At 37.1% G+C, this 22,319-nt stretch overlaps 1 protein-coding gene across 5 annotated transcripts in view; it reads right to left on the bottom strand.

The window, feature by feature from the left end:
* Nucleotides 1-515: 515 nt before the first annotated feature.
* Smash (smallish) overlaps nt 516-22,319 on the bottom strand; it is a 57,233-nt gene continuing 35,429 nt past the window's right edge. Inside the window, exons 2-17 of one of the 5 annotated variants that reach the window (XM_083036681.1) lie at nt 18,105-18,258; nt 17,595-17,783; nt 16,860-17,147; nt 14,798-16,309; nt 11,204-12,148; nt 6,499-6,819; nt 6,113-6,337; nt 5,533-5,897; nt 4,971-5,361; nt 4,484-4,540; nt 3,611-3,933; nt 3,256-3,496; nt 2,770-2,972; nt 2,184-2,347; nt 1,935-2,099; nt 516-1,625 (exon numbers count right to left, since the gene is read on the bottom strand). In XM_083036681.1, the coding sequence (XP_082892807.1) occupies nt 1,603-1,625; nt 1,935-2,099; nt 2,184-2,347; nt 2,770-2,972; nt 3,256-3,496; nt 3,611-3,933; nt 4,484-4,540; nt 4,971-5,361; nt 5,533-5,897; nt 6,113-6,337; nt 6,499-6,819; nt 11,204-12,148; nt 14,798-16,309; nt 16,860-17,147; nt 17,595-17,783; nt 18,105-18,155 (5,463 nt within the window). In that variant the 5' untranslated portion in view covers nt 18,156-18,258 and the 3' untranslated portion in view covers nt 516-1,602. The remainder of the gene's footprint in view (nt 1,626-1,934; nt 2,100-2,183; nt 2,348-2,769; nt 2,973-3,255; nt 3,497-3,610; nt 3,934-4,483; nt 4,541-4,970; nt 5,362-5,532; nt 5,898-6,112; nt 6,338-6,498; nt 6,820-11,203; nt 12,149-14,797; nt 16,310-16,859; nt 17,148-17,594; nt 17,784-18,104; nt 18,259-22,319) is intronic. The other 4 variants (XM_083036691.1, XM_083036709.1, XM_083036700.1 and 1 more) reach the window with 4 other exon arrangements.

The raw sequence follows: 22,319 nt of genomic DNA, 5'->3' as shown, positions 1-22,319 counted from the left end.
TCACAGTTCCAACGGTTTTCTACTCGATCTACCAAAAGTATTCCAACGCGAATAAAACCGATTTCTCGCGTTTTACCGAAAGTTTTACGCGTCGAAGAGTGTAAGATCCGGGCGTCGAAGATCGAGGTGAAATCCGAGCGTCGAAGATCGAGATGAAACCCGGGCGTCGAAAATCGAGATGAAATCCGGGCGTCGAAGATCGAGATGAAATCCGGGCGTCGAAGATCGAGATGAAATCCGGGCGTCGCGAACGAAAGAAAGTAACGCGAGTGCAAGTGTGAAGTGTTTCTCTTGTACGAGGAGGAGGCCCAGGGTGGCATCGGGCAACGGCGGACCAACTATGTGGTGAATAAATTATAAATTTTATTATTACTATTATTAATTATATTAATTTTATTAATTTATGTATTTATATTTTACAGTTTACAACTCCACTGCTGTGCATCGTATCGGTGAGTCATCAGTTCCGATTTAAATTTTGGGTAATAATTTTGTTTTAAAGAGAAGATGCATAATTTTATCTGTGCTCCATTTATTTTGTTCAATAATATAAAATTGCGTTAATACGAGATGCATATGTTACAATATTTCACAATGCAACACGTCTTCGGCACGATTATGGGTACGATTGCAGGAAACGATTGTGTTGCTTTTATTTAAACGCGCCATCACATCGAGAGTAGATTATCCCATACGGAAGTATTTGTACGAATCGTGCTTTAATTTGTAAATAGTGGCGGATTTTTTACAGTTGATCTGAGGTTGATATTTTTGCGGGTAGCTTCTTAAAAAAGAAAGTTTGATTTATAAATATAAAAAGAATATTTACCATATTAACGACGTTAGAATAATAGATATATAAAAAAAACTGTTTCAAGAATTACATAAATAAACACACATAGAAAAATCAATATTATTTTTGATATTCGGAATAGTTGAAGCTTGAATTGGGATGTTAATGTAAAATTAAATAGACCCGCATGCCACTGTTATTATTAATTATCTCAGCAGAAGCTCGATTTCGTATTATTCGCTTCCGATTGAGAAAATCGACTCGCGCACATTCTGTTATTCGAATATATACGGTGTAAATTATCTGATATAAATAGATAATACGAGAATTATATATTACAAAAATATACAGCGTTGCTAAATCAACGCCAATTACATTGAATCGTCTTAAAAACTAGAATTTCTTATCTCTACACTAATTACATAAATACATCTTATATACATCCTTCACGTATGATTTGTTAGTTGATAGAAATGGTTGCGTACATATGTGTGAGAACTCAATATCTTGAAATAAAAACATAGAGGATAATATATATATATATATATAAATATATATATATATATATATATATATATATATATATATAAATGTTTACATATCTAATCGGCGGACACAATGGTATCATCCTTCTATCTCAGCTGTTAAAATTACATTTTTGCACATTTTTCTATGTGCATGTCGTTTGTATCCAGTGATATTTTTAAGCAAGGGTAACTGAACTGAGTTGAGGTTTCAAAAATCATACGGTTTAATCAAAAAGCATTACAATCGAATTAATCAGCATAATTTCGTTAACCACCAGGCTTCTACACACAACTGAACTTGACACCTGAAAATTTAACAGCAATATAAGTTGTAAAGTGAAGATATCCTTCCGAGATGCTTTTGCACATTTACTTTTGCTTTCATAATCGCGTTAATAATTGGCTTTTACGTTTTTATAATTACATCAAACTTTCATATTGATAAATATATACATTTGAAATGATAAAAAATATAATTTTTTAAGACGTTCTTTAGTTATTTTTTCAAGTAAAGAAAAGAGTATGCATTTTATCGTACCGTTCTCGGAATCAATATGCGCTTAATCAATATTACATATATTATACAATATTTAAATAGAGTTAAATATATGTACCGTCGTCACTGGAGTAGCAATTATGGCAGTGGAGCTTGTGATTTCGGACGCGCACATCTGTACCCATTAATCCATCGCCGAGACGTACGTGGCATACGCAACATTTGAAGCACTCCATATGATAAAACAATCGTAGACTTTCGATTATCATTGCGGCACCACGACCTAGGGATCGTAAGAATATCGTGTTAGCAAATGTATATACATATAATGGTGAAAGAACGTTCGGAAAATTCCTAAATCGATTACCTAATTCCTCTCCGCAGTGAGAACACTTTTTCTTTCCGCTCACACTCAGCATTTTTTCTTGATTCCCGTTGTTACTCGTGATTGGAGTATGTTGTGTTTTTTGAGATTGTAATGCATATTGTGGCGGTTGCACAGTGGTTAAGTGTTCTTGAACTTGCTCTGATCTGAAAAGATAAAGAAAAAAACATTCTTTTATAAAAACGCAAGAAGCAAAATTTTGAAGAAAAAATATAAGTCATAAATTAGAATACTATTCTTTATTATTTAAAAAAAAAATATTATTTTAATATTTAATTAAAAAAAAAATTATTTTATATAATAATAAAGAATATTATATATAATAAATATAATTTATATTTATTTATGTTTATTAATGAATATAATTTATTTAATAATACATAATTTATATTTAATAAATATAATAATAATTTTAATAATAGAGTAATATATAATAAAGAATTATAATTTAATTAAAAAAATACTACACATATTTTAATAATAAAGAATAGTATTTTTATTTTTAACATATATTTTTATAATTAAAAAGGAATCCGTTTGTAAATCGTCGAATATTAAGTAAATTTACCTTCTTCTTGTTAAAAGAGGTTTCTCTTGCGTTTTATTCTGCACTCTTTGCGTTAGAGTTTGTATGATAGAATCAGGTAGCGGTTTGCTATCTGTTCGAGTTGGAGCATTATTATATGGTACGGAGGTGCCAGTTACATGCGGTTGAGATTTCCGCGCTGGCGATCGTTGATTTCTCTCATTAATCCTCCTTTGTTCTGCCTCCTACCGAAAGAAAGTGTATAGTTAGAAAAAGTAACTAATTATTCATTTATACAGATCTGCATCTCATTCTATACACTATATTAAATATGTATTTAATTTTATCGGAAATTTAATATAAAAAAATTAGCTAACCATGTTTAAAAATTTGAACTTAAAAAAAAAGTCTTTAAAAGAAGATTAATTAATTATCTGAAAATTATTGGAAAGCGAAATACGCGAAGTTATATAAAAAAATTAATATTTGTCTATTTGCCAGTTTAATTAAGATAATTTTGATACGCACTTGAATGAGCCAATGTTGATAGTTTACATCGTGAGCGCCTCTCGGCACGTCACTTTTCCTCCGCTGAACCCATTGATCACCTTGGACAATTCGTGATCGCGGTACTGCGCTTAACGCATGTAAGGTTTGCCTGGACATTTGCTGACCAGCGTGATTCGCGAGTGTCGTTGCCGATGCGTTCTCTCGAATCGATGCATCTACTTGTTGAGGGATCGAGTCCGCGGACGGTATACGGCTGTTTCTGCACATTCGCGATTAAATAAAAAAAAATCAACAATTACGATTATCTTACTTTACGACGTGGGGAATCTTAGAGTAACTGCTGCGAAAGCATCTGTACAATATTCGTATTTACCTGATAGTAACGTCTCTCTGTCTTTGATCTGGTATACGTGGTTTAGTAACCGGAATCGGCGGTGGCGGTGGTCTCCTTCTTGGCAGCTCTTGAAACTGTAAATTTGGCATCGAAGATCTGTAATTCACGGTAGGCGTATGATACTTGTATTGTTGTGTATTCTTAACAGAATTCTCCGCAACGTCTTGCAAGGATTGCCACTGCTCTTGTAACTGTTCCGCCAATCTAAGTTGCTTTTGCTCACGATAAGCCAAATTATTGCGTTGTCTCTTTAATTCTTCTTGCTCCAATTGCAAAAGCTCCCTTTCTACTCGTAGCACTTCCTAAAGAAATAGTATACAATATTTTTCTATGATTATATTTGCCATCTTTATTTATCTACATGCATTATCTATCTAAAATATTAGGCACAAATATTTTGAACTTTATCTGATTCTAGTTTTTTTTAATTGAAGCAATTATATATATTATTAAATATAATAAAAATTAATAAATATTTTTAAATTCGATAATAAATTCGAAAATAAATATGTATGTATTTTGTTTAAAATATATTTTAAAAATTCTCACTTGTTACTTTCGATTCTATAGAAGTTATTGAGTATATACATATATATAACTCAATAAATATAATAATAAAACAAAATATTTTTAATAAAAATTATCTTGACATATATAATTATACTATAACATATTATAATGTAAATAAAATCAAATTAAGCTAGCTTCAGATTAGTCAAGATGCCCGAAAGATATTTAAAATAGTGATAGTGATGAGAGATAAATAGAATTTTTAATGAATAATAAAATGAATATATTTAAATAAAAGTTCAGTGCAAACAAGCGATTGAAAAATTACAATTATTGCCTTACCCCGGAAGGGAATTCATCTTCGTTGTTGCACAACCCAGCACCGACCAATGCTTTGTTCTGCGAATAATTAGCAACAATCCCTCTATCAATATTTACATTACGCTATATACTTAATTTGCACCGTCTACTATTCAACAATCGAATCCTTCGGGCAATGTTGCAATAAGAAACGCGATTTTTGCAGTGATTTTCACAAATAAAAAAGTATCAAATTGAATAAAGATAACATTGTTCGAAGGATATGTGATAATAGCATTTTCAAGCTATCGGTTAAAAATGCGTGCCTCATACTAAAAGAAATATGTGCATAGTTTTCAAGTTTCTTGCAAATAAAAAATTGACAGAAAAATGTCATAGAAAAGAACATATTCGGAAGATAGTAGAGACGTTCTAGATTCGTTCTAAATTCACTATCTACTTTTTAACATCGGCTTTTTACTTCCTCGTTAGCGTCGCTCGAAGAAAAAAGCCGAATGATTGGCCTTACCTCTTGCTCGCGAATTTGACTTTCCATCGTTCGGATGCGCAGTTCCTCCTTGCGACACGCATCGGCGACTCTTCGTTCTTTCTCTTCAATCTCGTTCTGCATTCTCAACTGTTCCGACTGCATCTTAAGCTCTCCGTCCTTTCGCTTGTCCCCGACGTACTTCGCTTCCTCCTTCTCCTCCTTCGTTCGCGCTTGGGTCTCCCGCTGTTTCGCTGTCTCATCGTGTTGCTGTTGCTGGTGCTCATGCGAGGAAGCATCTTCCTGCTTGCGTGTGTTGTCGTCCTTCTTGCGAAACGCGTCCTCGTTGCAGCGTAGTATCGCCTCTCTCTCCAACTGCATCTTTTCTTCCTCGAGTTCGCGCAATTTGTGAGCCAGCCTTTCCCCTAAGTCACTGTAATGATGTAACGACATATTTGGTCTCAATTCGTAGTATTTTTTTTTTAACAAATAAAGACCAGAAAATGTTTGAAAAAAATTTGATATCTTATTGACATTTTTTGGACTCTCGTACTCGAAAGAATTGTAGGAGAAAAATTTCGTGCCTTCGATAAATTATTTGTACCTATTGTACTCGCGATTATCGCCGTATCGCCACTGTTCCTCTTTCTCGAGAACCTCCATGATCTCCCGCTCTTTTTTCGTGATCTCATCCTCTTCGGAGGAGGTCACACTGGCGCCGAAAGGCTCGCTGCTCTGTCTGCTGTGCTGTGACATGTCGGGGCTGATGGGCTGCTTCGCCCAATCCTCGACGTGGCCCAGTTCGACTCCAGAGTCTCTCTCGTGGCTCGAATCTTGCTCGTAGTTACTGTCAGTGTCGTAGGAGCGACGATGAAGTTGCTCGATGCGTCTCTCTTCAGCGAGAATCGCTGCCATGTCAGGTGGTTTCGTCAACGTTAACTCGGGCTCGAGTTCGTCGTCGTTGACCTGCTATTAACAAAGCGTGGAATGTATATCTTCAAATTTCAGATATTCACTCTATTAAAAGACACAAGATTCATAAAGATTACAAACTTTGAAAGCATAAAGATAAAAAAAGATATATATTAAAAGTTTTTATTTGTAACTTTTTGTTAGATATGTTACAGTTGATCTTTTTTAAAGAAATTAAGATAGAAGTAGTAGATTTTTATTGTCGCACTTACCCCTTCAATACCGAGAAAATCCGACCGTCTTGTACGCAATTCTTTCTTTATTCTGCGAGTAGAGTTTAATCTTTTGAGCGGCTCTGGCGGAGGATTTTCATCGTCGCTAGCGTCTACCGGAGGTGGTGGTGGTTTTTCTTTTGGTGGCTCTACACTCGTTGGTGGACTCAGAAGGAAAGGTTGATCAATTATTTCCTCGTCATTAGATAGAGTAAGCGGCAGAATCTGTAAATAACCAAAGATTAATTAATAATACATAAACTAAAATGTTTATATCTCTATATCTTATGAAATCTTTATATGTTCAATATAATTTTACTTTATCAGTTTTTCCTTTTCTTATCGAAAATTAAATAACTAAGAAACTTGTTCGACGCTCTACTAACTTGTTTGGAAATCGGCGAAGCTGGGCTCGGGATACTCAATGCGTCGATCAAATTAACTTCTTGTTTGACTAAACCCAGATTCGCCGGTCGCTCCAACAGATGATCGGCTGTCGACGTGACAATTGTAGTAGCAGATGTATTTTGCATATCGGCATCGACGCACTTTTTCGTAGTGACAGTAGTGCCGGTGGTGACGGGCATCTCGACACTCGTCGACGTCTCCGTCGTTTCGTGCTGCTCGTGTTCGACTGCTGAATCCACCGGGGAATTCGCAACGGTAGCTACCTCCTCTTGGTCCGTTTTCTCGAGAGCGATCCGTTCCTGAGGAGAGGAAACGTAATGTAGCCGAGAGTTGTACGTAAAATGCGGGTCGGTCTCGCACCATGTGCCGCACAAATTTTGCAACGTTACATTCTATATGTAAATTGAAGGATCGTTCGAAACAGTGTTTTCTAAAAAAATCCACGAAAATTGTACGCGAATAAATTTCGATTGAAAGACAGATCTCATCCATCACAGTATTCTGACTGCGCTTTAGTACGCTTGAGAACATATTTCTTGACACTCTTTGATTAATGTTTCAGGAATATATTTTACACTAAATTAGAATCATCAATCATGACATGGAAATAAACGTGATATTCGAATGGCAATATTAAATTATGTCATTGAAAAATATTGCATTTGTTTCATAATCATCCTAATTAATCTAAATATCTAAGAAATGTTTTCTAATCTAAGACAATATGTTTCATAATATATTCTATCAAAGTAGTGATTAAATAAAATTATAAAAATATTATAAATTATCTATTAAAAAAAAATTCTCCAAGATTCTTGAAGATTATGCATCCGTAATTTGTGAATTTAAATGAAGTAATCGTCATTAAATGACATAATATAATGCGTCTACTTGAACGTCACGAAAGTATTGTCGCAAACGTCTCTTCCCAGAAGTAGAAATTGCATGAAAAATGTTGGGAAAAAGTTTCACGCGCATTGGATGTGCAATTCTTGCCGTGGGAATATGCGGGTGCATTTTACCAGGTCGATGCGCGTTGCGTAATGTTGCACGTCCGATGGATCTCGCGGATCCCTGCAATTATGTGTGCTTTTCTCTGGCGATTTGACACGCCTTTACAAAGGAGATATACGAGCGATATTAAACGTCGTTAAATGTGGACTTGAGAAGCACTGATTTTGAATAATGATCCGAGTAACAATGCATTCACGATCCTTATATTTGCTACACATAGAAGCATCATATAATGCAATTTTTTTTATAACAGATTCTTCAAAGATTTGTCGAACAGAAATATTACTGCACATAATTCATTAACTATTAAATATGATACGTTGCAAAATATGTGGATAACATTGGGCGTTGATAAATATATTTTACAGAATATGTTAATATAAATTATTAATATACTGAATACGTGGACGATAATTAATAGGTGATTGGTAAGATATTGTAGGATAAAAACTTGTCAATTCTCAAAACTTGTCTTGCATGCACTTGTAAATTTTTTTTTATAATAAAAAAAGCAGCAATAAAATTCTAAAGTTATATAAGCAACTGAAAGAAAGAATGAATTTTTGCCAATAAAGCTTCAGAGATGCAAATAAATACTAAAAAATAAAAAAAATAAATACGCCCAAAATAAATAATGGAATTATTTAATCAATTGTTAAAATGCATTAAGTATTAATTTATCAATTTAAAACTGATATGTTCTATAAACTTGTATATTTAAAAAAAAATTTTAATTCTCTACAACTCTTGCCTCATTTCCACTCTATATTTCTCAAGGCCTTATCTTAAAAAAAAAAAAAAAAAAAAAAAAACTGCTGTTCTATATAAAGATAACATATCACTAAACTAATAGCTTACTCTGAATTTTTTTCTAAAAGCAGATACACGTAAGCGTTCTTTTGTTAGCCTGTCAAGTAAAGACTACAAGTATATCGATCAAAGCAACGATCACGCGAACTCACGTTCACTTCAAATATACTACAAATTAAAAATCGCACCAATCTTCACCAATACACCCGTTTAGTAGTACCCCTTACCTCACGAGTCATATTCGCAAATTGCATGCAGGGACGAGAATACACGCGGGGGAAGGAGAAAACTACGTTCACTTTCTCAAGTTGCAAGCGATATCGTGCAGCACACGCCTCGAAAATTGTACAGCCACTAGATCACCGTGATCTCAGGTGTTGTCGGACTGATTAAAGGCGTTGCGAGCACATGACGCGATAAGGTCTTTCGGCGGTCGAGATAAGAGAGATACTTAGCCCCCGCTATCACGAGGTTCGAATTCTCCAATGGAGTGCGGGTGTGACGTGATACGTAATTTGTCAATCAAATATGATAATTTGACTTTAAATGAGATTGATAAGGAAGCGATTCGATCAGGATCTATCTCACGTCTATAGCGGCAAATCAAGCGCGTGCTTATTAGAGTCTGCGATAAATGATAATGAAGATAAGCAAAACAAGCACTCTTCGTCAATTCCACTAAAGACTTTGACGTTATTTTCATCTTTATTTTAAATTATCAAAATTATTTTTGCACGGCAAATAAAATTATTTTTCTTTAGATAACTTTAAATAATTTTTTTTTATTTATTATTAAAATAGGAGATAAAATAGAAATATAAAATAAAAAATCGGATATTTCTCTCAAGATAGATCCTGAATTCGAACAAGCTATCCGTACAGCCATGCGTGTCTCGTGAAATTTGTGCGATTCGTTCTGGGATCTATTAAAAAAGAAAGCCGTTCGCCGACACGGTATCCTTCGGGGCTAACACACAGCTCAGGCAAATCGCTGCTTGTTCGATGCAATCAAAAATATATGACGTCTTACCTCTTCAGTGTATCGAGGACGAGACACGTGGAAAGAAAACGATCGCGAGGCTCGCGCGCCGACAAACGAGTAAGAATCGTTGATGGAAATATCGTTGACTGTGACATGGGTGCTTTTATCACGGCACGTCAGCAAGAACTCTTTATTAATAATTAAATGTCATTGCGATTGACCTTTGACTTTGCGCGCGTTACGAGAATGATCATATCTATCGTACTTTGAACGTGACTGTTATTAAAAGCGCATATTTGTGTACCCTATTAACCTGGAGATAAACTGTGCTAAGTTTTTGCATTGACCGATTCTAATCTCTGAGTGTGAATTTCACACTGAATAATTCAATTCTGTATATTAGGAAAATTGAAATTAGCAGGCACATCATTCACTAATTTGGAATTGATTTTCTTAACTGATTAATATATCGGGGAAAAAAATTTAATAATACACGTTAATATTTTTGTATTAAAAATTAGAAAAAAGTTATATAAATAAATTAATTAATAAAAGCAAAATAAAATTTTCTAATTGAATGAAATAATCCACATGAATGTATGAGAAGAAAATACAACACGGCAAATTTCGTTGGCTAGTGTTTTGTATCTTATGTATTTCATCGTTGCTCGTTCTCTTTCGCGGTCGACCGCTACAATCCATGACAATTAATCATAATCGCGCGTAAAGTGTCGGCGAATTCTTTTAAAGTAATGCTACAAAAGACCGTTACAAGTGAAGCAAGTCTTACATTTTTTGCGTTTGCTTGGAGAACGCATCGCTATATCGTTTCTATAATTTCTCGCGCGATTGATAAATTCTAATCGCATATACTCGACTTAATACGATCGATCGCATTCGGTAATTAAGATTGAATGTTATCACAATGGCTTATTCTCTCGTACGATCGATTTCAGCAATCAATTTTAATCTTAATTTAAAAAGTGCTCGCGGTTTATTTTTTTTTAATCGTAGTTCAACTTTCCCAAATTATGCGATTAGTGCCATAATTTGAGAAAGTTATCAATTAAATTGCGATTAAAGTCGCGATCGACGTTGCCGAAATCGATCGTCGATATTCTCTTTAAACGGCATATGCAATATCTGACAGCACTTATAGACGCCTGCTGTTACGTCGCAGACATACCGCATAACATAAACTTTATTGCAAATCGTTATGCCGTTATAAATGTATATAGAGTAACCGTTACGATGTGTAGCGCTTTTGTATATATAACCCGATTTAACTCTATATAGTACCGGAGATTATCTTATATACCTTCTTCGCACCTGCTTCGCGCTTATTTACACGACTAACTGACGGTATAGTTAAAGTTTAATTTTGCGCTCGCGCGATGTGTAATAATAACGTAGACGTGATAATGAGCCCTGTGTGCGTTATGCTAATTCCTCTCTCTCAGTATAATAATAATTATAATAATAATCCTCTCGAAGGATTCGACGAAATAGCGGCAGAACTCGCGAGACCGGATGACTCTCGTAAAAATGTAAACGTTTTTTTAAACGTTCGACTTATCGGTTGATAGACACAGCGGGAACACGCGGTTAAACCGTAGAGCCACGACAGAATTGCTCCCGGCATCCTCCTCATTCTCTCAACATGTCACACACTCGACGTTTCTCGCACTCTACGAGTCCGCGTAGCCCCCTTTTCCCCGAGATGCAAAAATCTATGTACAAGATCTAGCACGGCTTGTCTAGAGGCTGATCGAAAGCGGAGGACAGTATATATTATTGCGAAACGCAAAAAGAAAGTAAAGAATCCTCGCACTTTAAGACTTTTTCGAGGCGTTGCCGGCTTGCTGATCGTTTCTAACCTCGGTCACAGAACCCTGCTTGTCCGCGTTTATGGGGCGGTTCACCGTGATGAACGGCGTCACCGGCGGCGTCGTAGGAATCTTGCCTTGAGGTACCACCACCTTTTCGCACACTTCCACCACGGTTCGACGTCGTTCCGCAGGTAGTAGCGTCTCCTCGTGGTGTCGCGCGTTTCCTGAGCTGAGTCTCGATGAAGGGGAGGAGGGAAGCACGAGTTGCTCCGCTAGGTCCGATTGCGTGGATGTCGGCGAGGAGGAGGATTCGACGACGGTCGAGCAAGTAGGAAGCGCCGTTTCGGACGTTCTCCGAATCGGGCTGGAAGTCTGATTCGTCGAGGATTTGTTACTCGCGCTGAACGCCTTCGAAGGCGACGAGCCTTTGGAAGCGGACGAGGTCAAGACAGAGTCGGAAGGTGAAGATTTAGCAGCAATTTTACGAGAAAGCGGGGTGGGAATCTTGGATATCGTTCGGGAGGACGTGGGTTTAGAAGGCGAAGGATTGGCTTCGAGGGAGGGACCGACTGGAATCGTCGTCGTTCTGATAGTGGGGAAGGATAATTGATACGTTTCCGCGCTAAGAATGATATCCGACGACGGCAGAGACGGAAGAGTGTTGGAAGAGTGTTCCTTGACGAGGTTCTGCCGCTTGGTTTGGCCAATGAATTTCGGTCTCGCTTGCTCGATGGAGAGTTTCAGACTGGCTGATACTATGGATTCGTTGAGACTCGGTTCGGAATCTGTCTTGAGCTCGGCCGCATCTTTGCCGAATGTCCGCGATTTCGAGAAGCTTTCGGGGGTTTTTTCTCGCGGAGGTATCTTGGAACTCGGATGAGTGGCCGCGCGAGACACCGAGGTATATGAGCGAGATGTATTAGGATTAGTAGTGATCTCTACGTGCGGCTGTGATTTGTTAGTCGATAGTTTTCCAGAGCTGTCAGCAGTACCCTACAGAATCAGAGAGTTACAAGCCGATTTGTAGTCGTTTAACCCATAACCACCAGGAAAGAAAAACGTGAAAAAAAGAAAGATAGATAGCGCGTAAAGTGGTAAAAATAATGATTGAATTTAAGAATGTATATATAGGATGTAGACAAAATTATAAAGTTAGCAATGGAATTTTATGTGTGTGCTTTTATTCGAGCATGTAAAAAATTTGTTAGAAATTCTATCCAAGAAATTCTATCCAGAAATTCTATTACATTTTGCGTTCGCTTTAATTTGAAAAGTTTAAGATGAAAATCGCTATGAGATAATGATCATTTTTCGCCGAAACTTTCGGGGGGTTTATTTCGGGGTATGTGAAGCTGGCACCCCTATGTTATGCTATCATAGTTCTGTTAAGAGTTCTGGGTTATTTAGAACCATAGGAAGAATTCTTGATAATTTTTAGAAATAGTTCCGGTCATTACGATAACGAAAATCAGTTTCAAAAAATAGAGATGCCAACTTCACAATTTTTTACACATTGAGTTCCAATAGTTTTAAGCAGAGTTTTAAGGTTCTTTTAAATAATTATATAGTTCCTGATTATTTTTTGAAAGAGTTCTGCAATTTTTAGATAAAAAAACATATTTTCAATATTGAAAGTATGTTTTTTATCTCTATAAAAATTGCAAAACTCTCAAAAAATCAGGAACTATAAAACTATAAAACTATTAAACAATTTAAATTTACTCACCTCACGGTTGCTCCTTTGTTGCCCGATGCCTCCACGGGCCTCCTCCTCGTAGAAGTTTCAAAACACTTGCACTCGTGTTACTTTTTTTCGTTCGCGACGCCCGGGTTTTAGCTATCACAATCTTCGACGCGTTTCGGTAAAACGCGAGACTCGCGAGAGCTTATGCGCGCGCGAATAAAACCGAAGTTCCATTTTCGCGTCGCCGCTTTTTCCAAGACCCACTTTTCGCAGGAGCTTATCGAACGAAGATGATGAAGAGAGCGACTTCGCCGCGACGCACTCAAGTCGCCGAAGGATGCAGCGAGACGAACATTGAGCGAGATTCACGATCGACGAGATCAATTTCACGTGTGCGATCGCGATTACGATGTCGGTACGTGCGACGCGATCGGATTTATATGATAATTAACCACCAAAGACGCTAATTAATACACTCGTCCTTTCGCGGACCAGCAAGAAGCGCGCGACCGTTCATCAAGAACAACCGAAGAAGAGCACTGGAGGTGGACTGGCACTGCCAGGTTCGGAACGCGCAACGATACGTCGCGCCGAGCCGTAGTGGTAGGGCATTGTAGAAGTCGCGACGTGGGAGCTCGGCGAATCACGTCGCGACTACATACCCCTACCAGCTCGTAGTGGCGAGGGTATGTAGTTGCGACGTGATTCGCTGAACTTCGCACGTACGTTGCGTTGCGATCCCTACAATGTCCCACCACTACGACTTGTCGCGACGTGTCGTTGGTCGTTGTGCGTTCCGAACCTGGCAGTGCCAGACTAGCTCCACCTCCAGTGCTCTTCTTCGGTTGTTCGTGATTAATGATCGCGCGCTTCTTGCCGGTTCGCGAAAGGACGAGTGTATTAATTAGCGTCTTTGGTGGTTAATAACGTATAAATCCGATGGCGTCGCACGTACCGACATCGTAATCGCGATCGCACACGTGAAATTGGTCTCTTCGATCGTGAATCTCGCTCAATGTTCGTCTCGCAGATTCCTTCGGCGACTTCAGTGCGTCGCGGCGAAGTCGCTCTCTTGATCATCTTCGTTCGATAAGCCCCTGCGAAAAGTGGGTCTTGGAAAAAGCGGCGACGCGATAAGCTCTCGCGAGTCTCGCGTTTTACCGAAACGAGTCGAAGATTGTGATAGCTAAAACCCGGGCGTCGCCGCACGTTGCAAACGAAAAAAAAATAACGCGAGTGCAAGTGTTTCGAAACTTCTACGAGAAGGAGGCCCGGGGAGGCATCGGGCAACAAAGGAGCAACCGTGAGGTGAATAAATTAAAATTGTTTAATAGTTACATAGTTCCTGATTATTTTTTGAAAGAGTTTTGCAATTTTTATAGAGATAAAAAAACATACTTTCAATATCGAAGATATTTTTAAAATATCAAGTTCTAGGGAAAGATGTTAGAGTTCTCAATCGTACTCGATAAGACAAGAAAAAACGTGAAAACCGCATGGCTCTATCTATTATAGTTTCGAAGAGATTAATTTTTTTAAATTAATACACTTTTACGAAACATTTAGAAAATCACGAACTCTAACGTTTTTTACGAGAACTTGATATTTTAGAAATATCTTCGATATTGAAGGTACGTTTTTTTATCTAAAAATTGCAGAACTCTTTAAAAAAATAATCAGGAACTATATAATTATTTAAAAGAACCTTAAAACTCTGCTCAAAACTATTAGAACTCGATGTGTAAAAAAATGTGAAGTTGGCACCCCTATTTTTTGAAACTGATTTTCGTTATCGTACTGACCGGAACTATTTCTAAAAATTATCAAGAATTCTTCCTATGATTCTAAATAACTCAGAACTCTTAACAGAACTATGATAGCATAACATAAAGGTTCCAACTTCACACACCCTTTATTTCGTATATTCGGAATTCCACAAATACTAATATTTCACTCACCTTATTCACCGCTACTGCCTCCCGGGGACTGGTAAACTGCGAATGAGTGGCCGTCGTGATATCGTTCGACGCTTCGACCGCCATGCTAGACGCTGACGTATCCTCCTGGATGGTGGAAGTAGTAGATGATGGAAGTAGCTTAACCCTCTCCTCGACGATGACTTCTCGTCTTGTCTCGACGGTTGCACCGGTATGATGCACGATCTCCTCGTCGATCGGTTCGTCCGCCTGGCTGACTGAGCAGCTCACATCCGCGGTGTGGATACCTGAATCCTCGCGGTCCGTATCGTTCAAAAGTTCCGCGGATGACGATGAGGCGGGATATCGCCGTCCGTAATCGAGCTCTTCGAGGCTCTGCACGCGCTCGAAGGTATCAGGTCCGCTGGACGCGTCGGCGTCCAGGGAATCCAAACTCCTGTGGAAGACTGCACGAGGTACACGGTATTCAGAATCGGGCGACGAGCTCCTCTCGCTGGGCGTTGACGTGTCAACCCTGTTCTCTTGATCTCGAAAACAGAGCGGGTGTTTGCCGACATGTGCGGGCCCACGTTTGTCTGTCGCGTCCTTGTTCCTAGCAGCGTCGTTGAATGTGCTGAAGCGATCCTTGATCGTCCTGGTGGTTAACTCGCTATTACGCGAGCGCGACTCGTTCGTCGGTACCGAGGACTCGTCGCTGCTGCTGTATTTTTCTAGAGTAGATAATCTTTCTCTAAGTGGCCTCACCGTCTCCAGATCTTCCGTGCTAAGCTTGCGGTGAACGGAACTCTTGTTCTCTCGCTCCGAAGCTTGCTTCTCCAAATGTGTCAGCCTCTCCCGAATCGAACTCATATCGCCGGACAATCGATTAAGCGCCTTGTTGGCAGTTTTGTCGCCGTTCTCGGTCTCGTATTTTTGCCTCTCGAGACTCGACAGCCTCTCTTTGATCGATTTCGTGCCGGTGAAGTCACCGGATAACCTGTTGTTCGTCTTGCTGTCACTGCTCTTCTGTGACGCCTTCTCGAACACTTCGCGTCTTTTGAGTATGTCCACCTTTACCACCGATAGCGGTGACTTGTTGCTGTCGTCGTTCAAGCTCGTCTTGGAACCGTTCATCGACGACTTGGCCGCCTCTAGCTTGGAATCGATCCCGGTTAAAGACCTTCTCGGTATATTTTGTGCCACCCTCGAGACGTAACCGCGAATGGCGCCTTCGTACGTGTATTCTTCCGGTTCGGGTGAGCTCAATGTCGCGGTAGTAGCGGAATCGTACTCCTGGTTATGATTGTGACTGCCGTGAAAACTATCACTGAATACTTTCCTCGTCGGAGTGGACGTTGCCGACGTCGCCGACGTCACTGTCGTAGTCGCCGTCGGCATCGTCGTGGTGGCTTCCGTTATTGTCGTCATTGCTGTTGTTGTCGACGATGTAATTGTTGCTATTCCTGATGTGGTCGCGACTGTTGTCGCCGTTGTTGACATCGTGGATGAATCACCGTCCGAGTGGCTCTTCTCGATCTCACTGTCCCTGTCACTCTAAAATTTAACAAGCGATAGTAATATTATCTCGATCAAATGATAGCTGTGACGATAAATATTTAAAAATTTTCCGCAGTAGAAAAATTCTGTCTTAAGTTTTTTCCCGTTAATCTATCCTTTTATTATCTCACCTTTCGTACATATAAAATTGAGAAACATTATATCAATCGATAAGCAACAATTTAAAACTAAATAAATATTTATAAGAAACGCGTGTATATGATGTAAACAAATGAATATACAGCGATCACGTGCACACTTAACGTAAATTAATATATTTTAGCAAGATTTCGATGATTAAATTTTGAATTCACAAGCCTACACTTCTCTACGCAGATTAACAAATTTATAATAAAAAGAAGTGAATTAACGTTTCGTGCAATGATGAATTTTGCACTTGTCAAAAAAACTGTTTAAATTAATAAATAATTTGTAAATAAAGTTTGAAAATATTCATATAGAATCAATGTGTCGATAGATTAAATTGTCCTTCGATAAAAGTGAATCGAATGCAAAATGTTGCACGTATTTAAATAGATAGACTTACCAGAACACTATGCGTGTCGTCATGCGTATCGCCGCTGATCGAGCTCTTGCCGCTGCTGGTACCGATTCCAAGGTCGCTGAGATCGTTCGCGTCCTCGTCGTTGTACATAGCCAGACTGATGCTCAGCTTGCGACCTCTATTACCGCGTTCTTCCATCATTTCCGAAAACGTTTTGTTCCGACGACGCTGACGATCATGTTCTTCCAACTCGAGTTTCTTCACCTCCACCACTCGCTCGATTATATGTTCCTGTCGCTTCCTCCGGCTACTCTTCCAGTTATCTAAATTCTACGGATAGAATGTTGCTTTTGTTACTAAAAAAAGTTGTATTAGTCTTTAATTTAATTTAATTCTTTATAAACAAATTCAAATATAAGAAATAAATAGATTTTTAGTTTAATTTCAATAAAAGATTTGAAGTGTCTTTGTAAATTTTATATGAGCTACTAATAAATAATGAGTTAATAAGTATTTTAATCTATTATATAACATCTTATATTTCAATAAAAAAATTAATAAGAAAAAAAGAAAGCAAAGTTCAGGAAAAAAATTTTATACATACAAAATATATTTTTAAGCCAGAATAAATATTAACAGTTCATAATTGGCTAATCATCATTGGTTAATTATATAGTATGAATTAAAGACTATCGTATGTGAATAGAAGTTATTAAATTGTAATCGGAATATCAATTCCTTTTTATTAAAAAAGATATGTATCAAGTAGAGGCTTACCGATTGCCAATCTTCGGGATCATCGCGGACTTCCTGTTTGATCTTCTTTACTTCTTGAACCTTTTGTAGTTGCTCTTGCGCGCTTCGATACAGTGAACATGGTCCGACCTTGACGAATTGTAAAGGATTCGTTGCTTGCTTAGGAGGCGTTTTCAATGTAGTTTTTAATTTCGGTGGTTCGTGCGTTAGCTGTGAGAGTGGAGAAGATTACAATTTTTTATATTTAATATATCACGATATCACAACAAAATTTGGAATCGTAAAATATTAAAAACTTATATGTAAAGTAAATAATATTTGTTTGTTAAAGTGTGAAATAAATTTCCGTAAAAATAGATAGATTTAAAGTGTATCGAAAATTTTTAATTGTAAAATTTTTGTACTCTGTACAAAATTTATCTCGTTTTAAAGAATTTTACAGAATAATTATTTTTGTGAATCGTGGATTATACATATATGGATTATATGTATATTGCATAATAATTCATTAAAAATATAACGAATACTGACCGTCCTTTCGTTTCGCCGCTCGGTTGCGGCGGCTTGCGATGAAGCAGGCATTCTTCACGCTCTCCTGCTTCTCTCGCTTTTTTAAGATATACTCCTCCCCTTCAATGTTGAACGACACCTCTTTGCACGACTCGGCCCATCCTATGTCTTGTTCCTGCCCAAAATAAGTGCTAAAGGTTAATAGAAAACATTTAATATAATTAGGAAATTTACACCATTAAATAATAATAAAACAGTAAAACCTGTCGATTGTATATATTTATCGTTATTTATTAGCGCTATTCCTCGATTTTATATAAAAAAGAATGATATTTTTATATAAAGTTTGTTTAAACTTTTTGTATTAATATTTTTTGACAGTTATCAGCTGATTTTTGTCAAAAAATATTAATCGCAGATAAGGCATTATAACATATTATCTACAACATATTACTATTTTAATTTTTATAACCTATTATTTTAAAATTTAATTAGCAAATTAACGCTTTATTAATATTTGTTGACAGAAATCAGCTGATTAAAACGTTAATTTGTTAATTAAATTTGAAATTAATAGTACGTATAATAAAAATTATAAAATAATATGTTTTAAATAAAATGATATAGTACTTTAAACTCGATTAATATTTTTTGACAGTTATCAGCTGATTTCTGTCAAAAAATATTATTCGAGTTTAAAGTATTATAACATAGTATTTTAAATGTATTATAATTTTAATTTTTATAACATTTTTATTTGAAAATTTAATTAGCAAATTAACGTTTTAATCAGCTGATTTCTGTCAAAAAATATTAATCAAGTTTAAACAAACTTTATATAAAATTATCATTCTTTTTTATATAAAATCGAGGAATGGCGGGCGCGTATTGCGCGCTTGTGTTTGTTCTAGCCACAAATCAATTTTAAGTTGAACCTTCATCTATAGCAAATGCTTATCTTGAATCTGCGAATGTTTATTATCTTGCACACGAATATTATTATATTCTGTTTATGCTCGCACGTCACATCTGCCATATGTGTGTTATTTCCGAAAATTTTTATTCAAAAATATATGTATCATTTTCTTCTGACAGTAAATTAACAAGTTTGCAATAAAAAAATTAATTCTTAAAATTGTTTAATATATATTTTACAAATTTCTATCACATAGAACATGATTTTTATGCATATAGAACATGATACATATTTCTTAAATATATAAACTTATTCCAATGATATAAAAAAAACATACATTTTTCTTAAATAAAGGCATTTTAAGAGAACATCTCCAGTCTCAATTTTTAGATACGCTCTGAAGACTCTTCAAGCGATTGAAATCATATTTTTCTTGATGACCTTGCCGTTATTCACGGTACAGCAGAGATCGCGAGACATGTTCGCTGATAATAACCACGACGGGACATGTCGCGTACCCTTCGATACGTCCGATTGCATCGCGCGTCAGTCAGATAGAATTCCTATGATACCTATGACACGCGCGGTCACTTCAATGACATCGCATGCATGCATGCAAACGCGCGGAGATGAGTCGCTCCTCTTTCTCTCTCTCTCTGTCTCGCCGCAGATCGTTCGAAGCGAAGCAAACAAGCCTCTCAAAGCAGTTCTGGAGCGAGAGACGCGAGAATGTAATCTTCAGAGAAGGAAATCGACACGAGGATCGCGAAGAAGTCAAGGCTGGATATTTCTGTCCGTGTGGCTCGCGCACGTAACAGTCTGTTTTTCACCAGCGATTTTATTTGGTTTATCTAAGAGACCGCGCGCGTGGTATTAAACTGCGCAGAGAGAGAGTCCGATCCGATTATCTCCGTCCGCTGAACTTAAATGTAATTTTTTTCATCGTGCTTCTCTTGTGGCAACTTATAATACTAAAGGATGATTGGCATGATTTTTAATGCTCGCGGCGCAAAAATATATAATTAAAGTGTTGTTAAATGTATAATGGATACCGCAATGATGATATCGCGTGTTCAGTGAGTTTTTCAATCATTATAGGAACAAAAACTTTATGAGAGACTACATGTATTCGAGAAATCACATTAAAAATAAAAAAGCCGGAACTATTTTCGATATATACTGAATATTGTGAAGAACAAAGATAAAGTCATTGTAAAGGAACATTGCACAAGCAAATTAATTTGAGCCAAGTGAATAAAAAGAGATATAATAGACACATTCATGCTCATTGTTGTGTCAAACGTTCTCTATAAATTGAAATTAAAACTAATTAATTAAAACAGTCACCGCAAAATGCATCTAAATCTTCCTTAAATTTCAAGAAATATCGCACAATGCATGGCGTTGGCATTTTGGTATATCATATTGTAGTGGATGTCTGCGGAATTGCAGCTGCGGTCGCATATACGTTCTGAAAATACCATCGCTGCTATTCAGTGCGCGCAAGCGCATCTAAAAAGCTTTCCGAATCGTATGGTATATAAATTCGCCAAAATAATCTCCATTATTACAACTTCTACAAGACGTGTTTTTATACGCGTACGCGTTTATCCTTTTTTTTCGCATCATCCCTTTTCTTTTTATACCCAAAAGTCAACCGGATTTCAGCATTCGCGAAAAATATTTGCGAAAAAAACATGACTACAAAGTAATTAATATTAAGTAAAAATTAATAAAATTCTGCTGCAAAGCTGCTTTCTTAATTATCATCTCGACGTGTTGATTATTAAAGTAATTTTTACTCCGAGAGATTATCGCCAGTTAGTTTATTATAAACGACCCCGCAACAGATAATCATTGTTGCATAATCGTAGCGGGATATTTAGTCTGTCATTTATATCCGTGTCGATGCAAATGTATACAATTCAGAAGACTGCATCGATACGATAAACATTAAAGTAACACGTGAATAAATATTTTCATATTAAGATCAAGGCTGATCGAGACGCAACGAATAAAATAACTTTTTTTTTGTGAGACATCGCGACATTTTTTCGTCTATATTTTTATTTTTTTCGATGCGAGGAAGAGCCACCGTATCATTTTATGGTGCATAAAAAGATTACTTTATGCTACCGAGATCAGTGTCGGTCGGCTTTTATTAAACTATGTCAGGGTGTTTTACGGTCATCGAGCACTTTGATCATCATAAACTATAAACGCCAACCCATGTGCTGCCGCTTTCATATAGAATCGTCCAATTTATCTATGGTTGATCTTTACCGGCATATATTATATAGAACTACTTTCTACGTTAAGTTTTATTAGTACTTGCTTATTGAGAATCTTTAATATTGACACGTGTCTTAAACTATAATATATACGCCACGTCATAAATGACACCATATATAACAAATTAATATAATCCGGGAATAAATAAAATAAAATAAATAAAAGATACTGATATATACACAAATCTTGTTAGGTCAATTTATTATGCAAAAGCATAAGATTTAAACGTACGATGCTTACGAATATATGATATTATTATACTTGTCAAAATAATTCGAAATCTAGATAAACCTATGGGCCGCCTTAGAAAATCGTTTCACAACGGATGCGGAATTTCTGTCGTATCTTACAAGCCGACTTATCGAAGCAGAACAGCATCGTTGAGAAAAAAAAAAGATTATTCGCATGGGCATAAGCTGCAAGAATTATATTCGCGTGTATTTCTCCCTGCTTCTGATGTCACACGTGGCGAGATGTTTAAGATGTAGAGGTGCGCTTAATGCGCCATTAAGAATAAAAAAAGGAAGGAGATGGGAATTTATAACGCGCTTATGTAAGAGACGCTGCTTAAGCTGAGACGTCTCACGGTAAATCCACGACGAAATATCGCAGAGGAGAGCAACTTGCAAATGTGCGAAGGTAGCTAGCTCTCGCCATAACATAGAAGCTGGGCCGGTTTCGCTGTCGGTCCAGGGACTCGCATGCGGGCCTTTGCCATACGACCTGTACGCACGCATAGACACGGTTCTCGAGGGCTCGATCGCGTGATCGTAAGTGCTCCTTCTCCCAAACCTGCATATATGTGTGTATATTTTAGAAATACGATGGAGCAGCGGGTAGCAGGTATCCCGCATCTTTAAAACGCATCTCTCGGTTATTTCGTGAAAATTTTCTAATATTCCTTTGGCTTATTTATAAACCAAGTGTAAAAATCTAGGAACAAGAGATCCATTATGATTTTTAAGATAATTCAATGCAGTTCAATGATATATGAATATAAATTACATTCACCAGAGCGTCTGTTTAAA

This window comes from Prenolepis imparis, unplaced genomic scaffold (assembly GCF_030444845.1).
Source record: "Prenolepis imparis isolate NDT839.2.m4 unplaced genomic scaffold, iyPreImpa1.0 SCAF_1, whole genome shotgun sequence".
NCBI classification, from domain to species: domain Eukaryota; kingdom Metazoa; phylum Arthropoda; class Insecta; order Hymenoptera; family Formicidae; genus Prenolepis; species Prenolepis imparis.
Note: the sequence above shows the minus strand (reverse complement) of the source record. Positions and strands in the feature narration are given on the sequence as shown.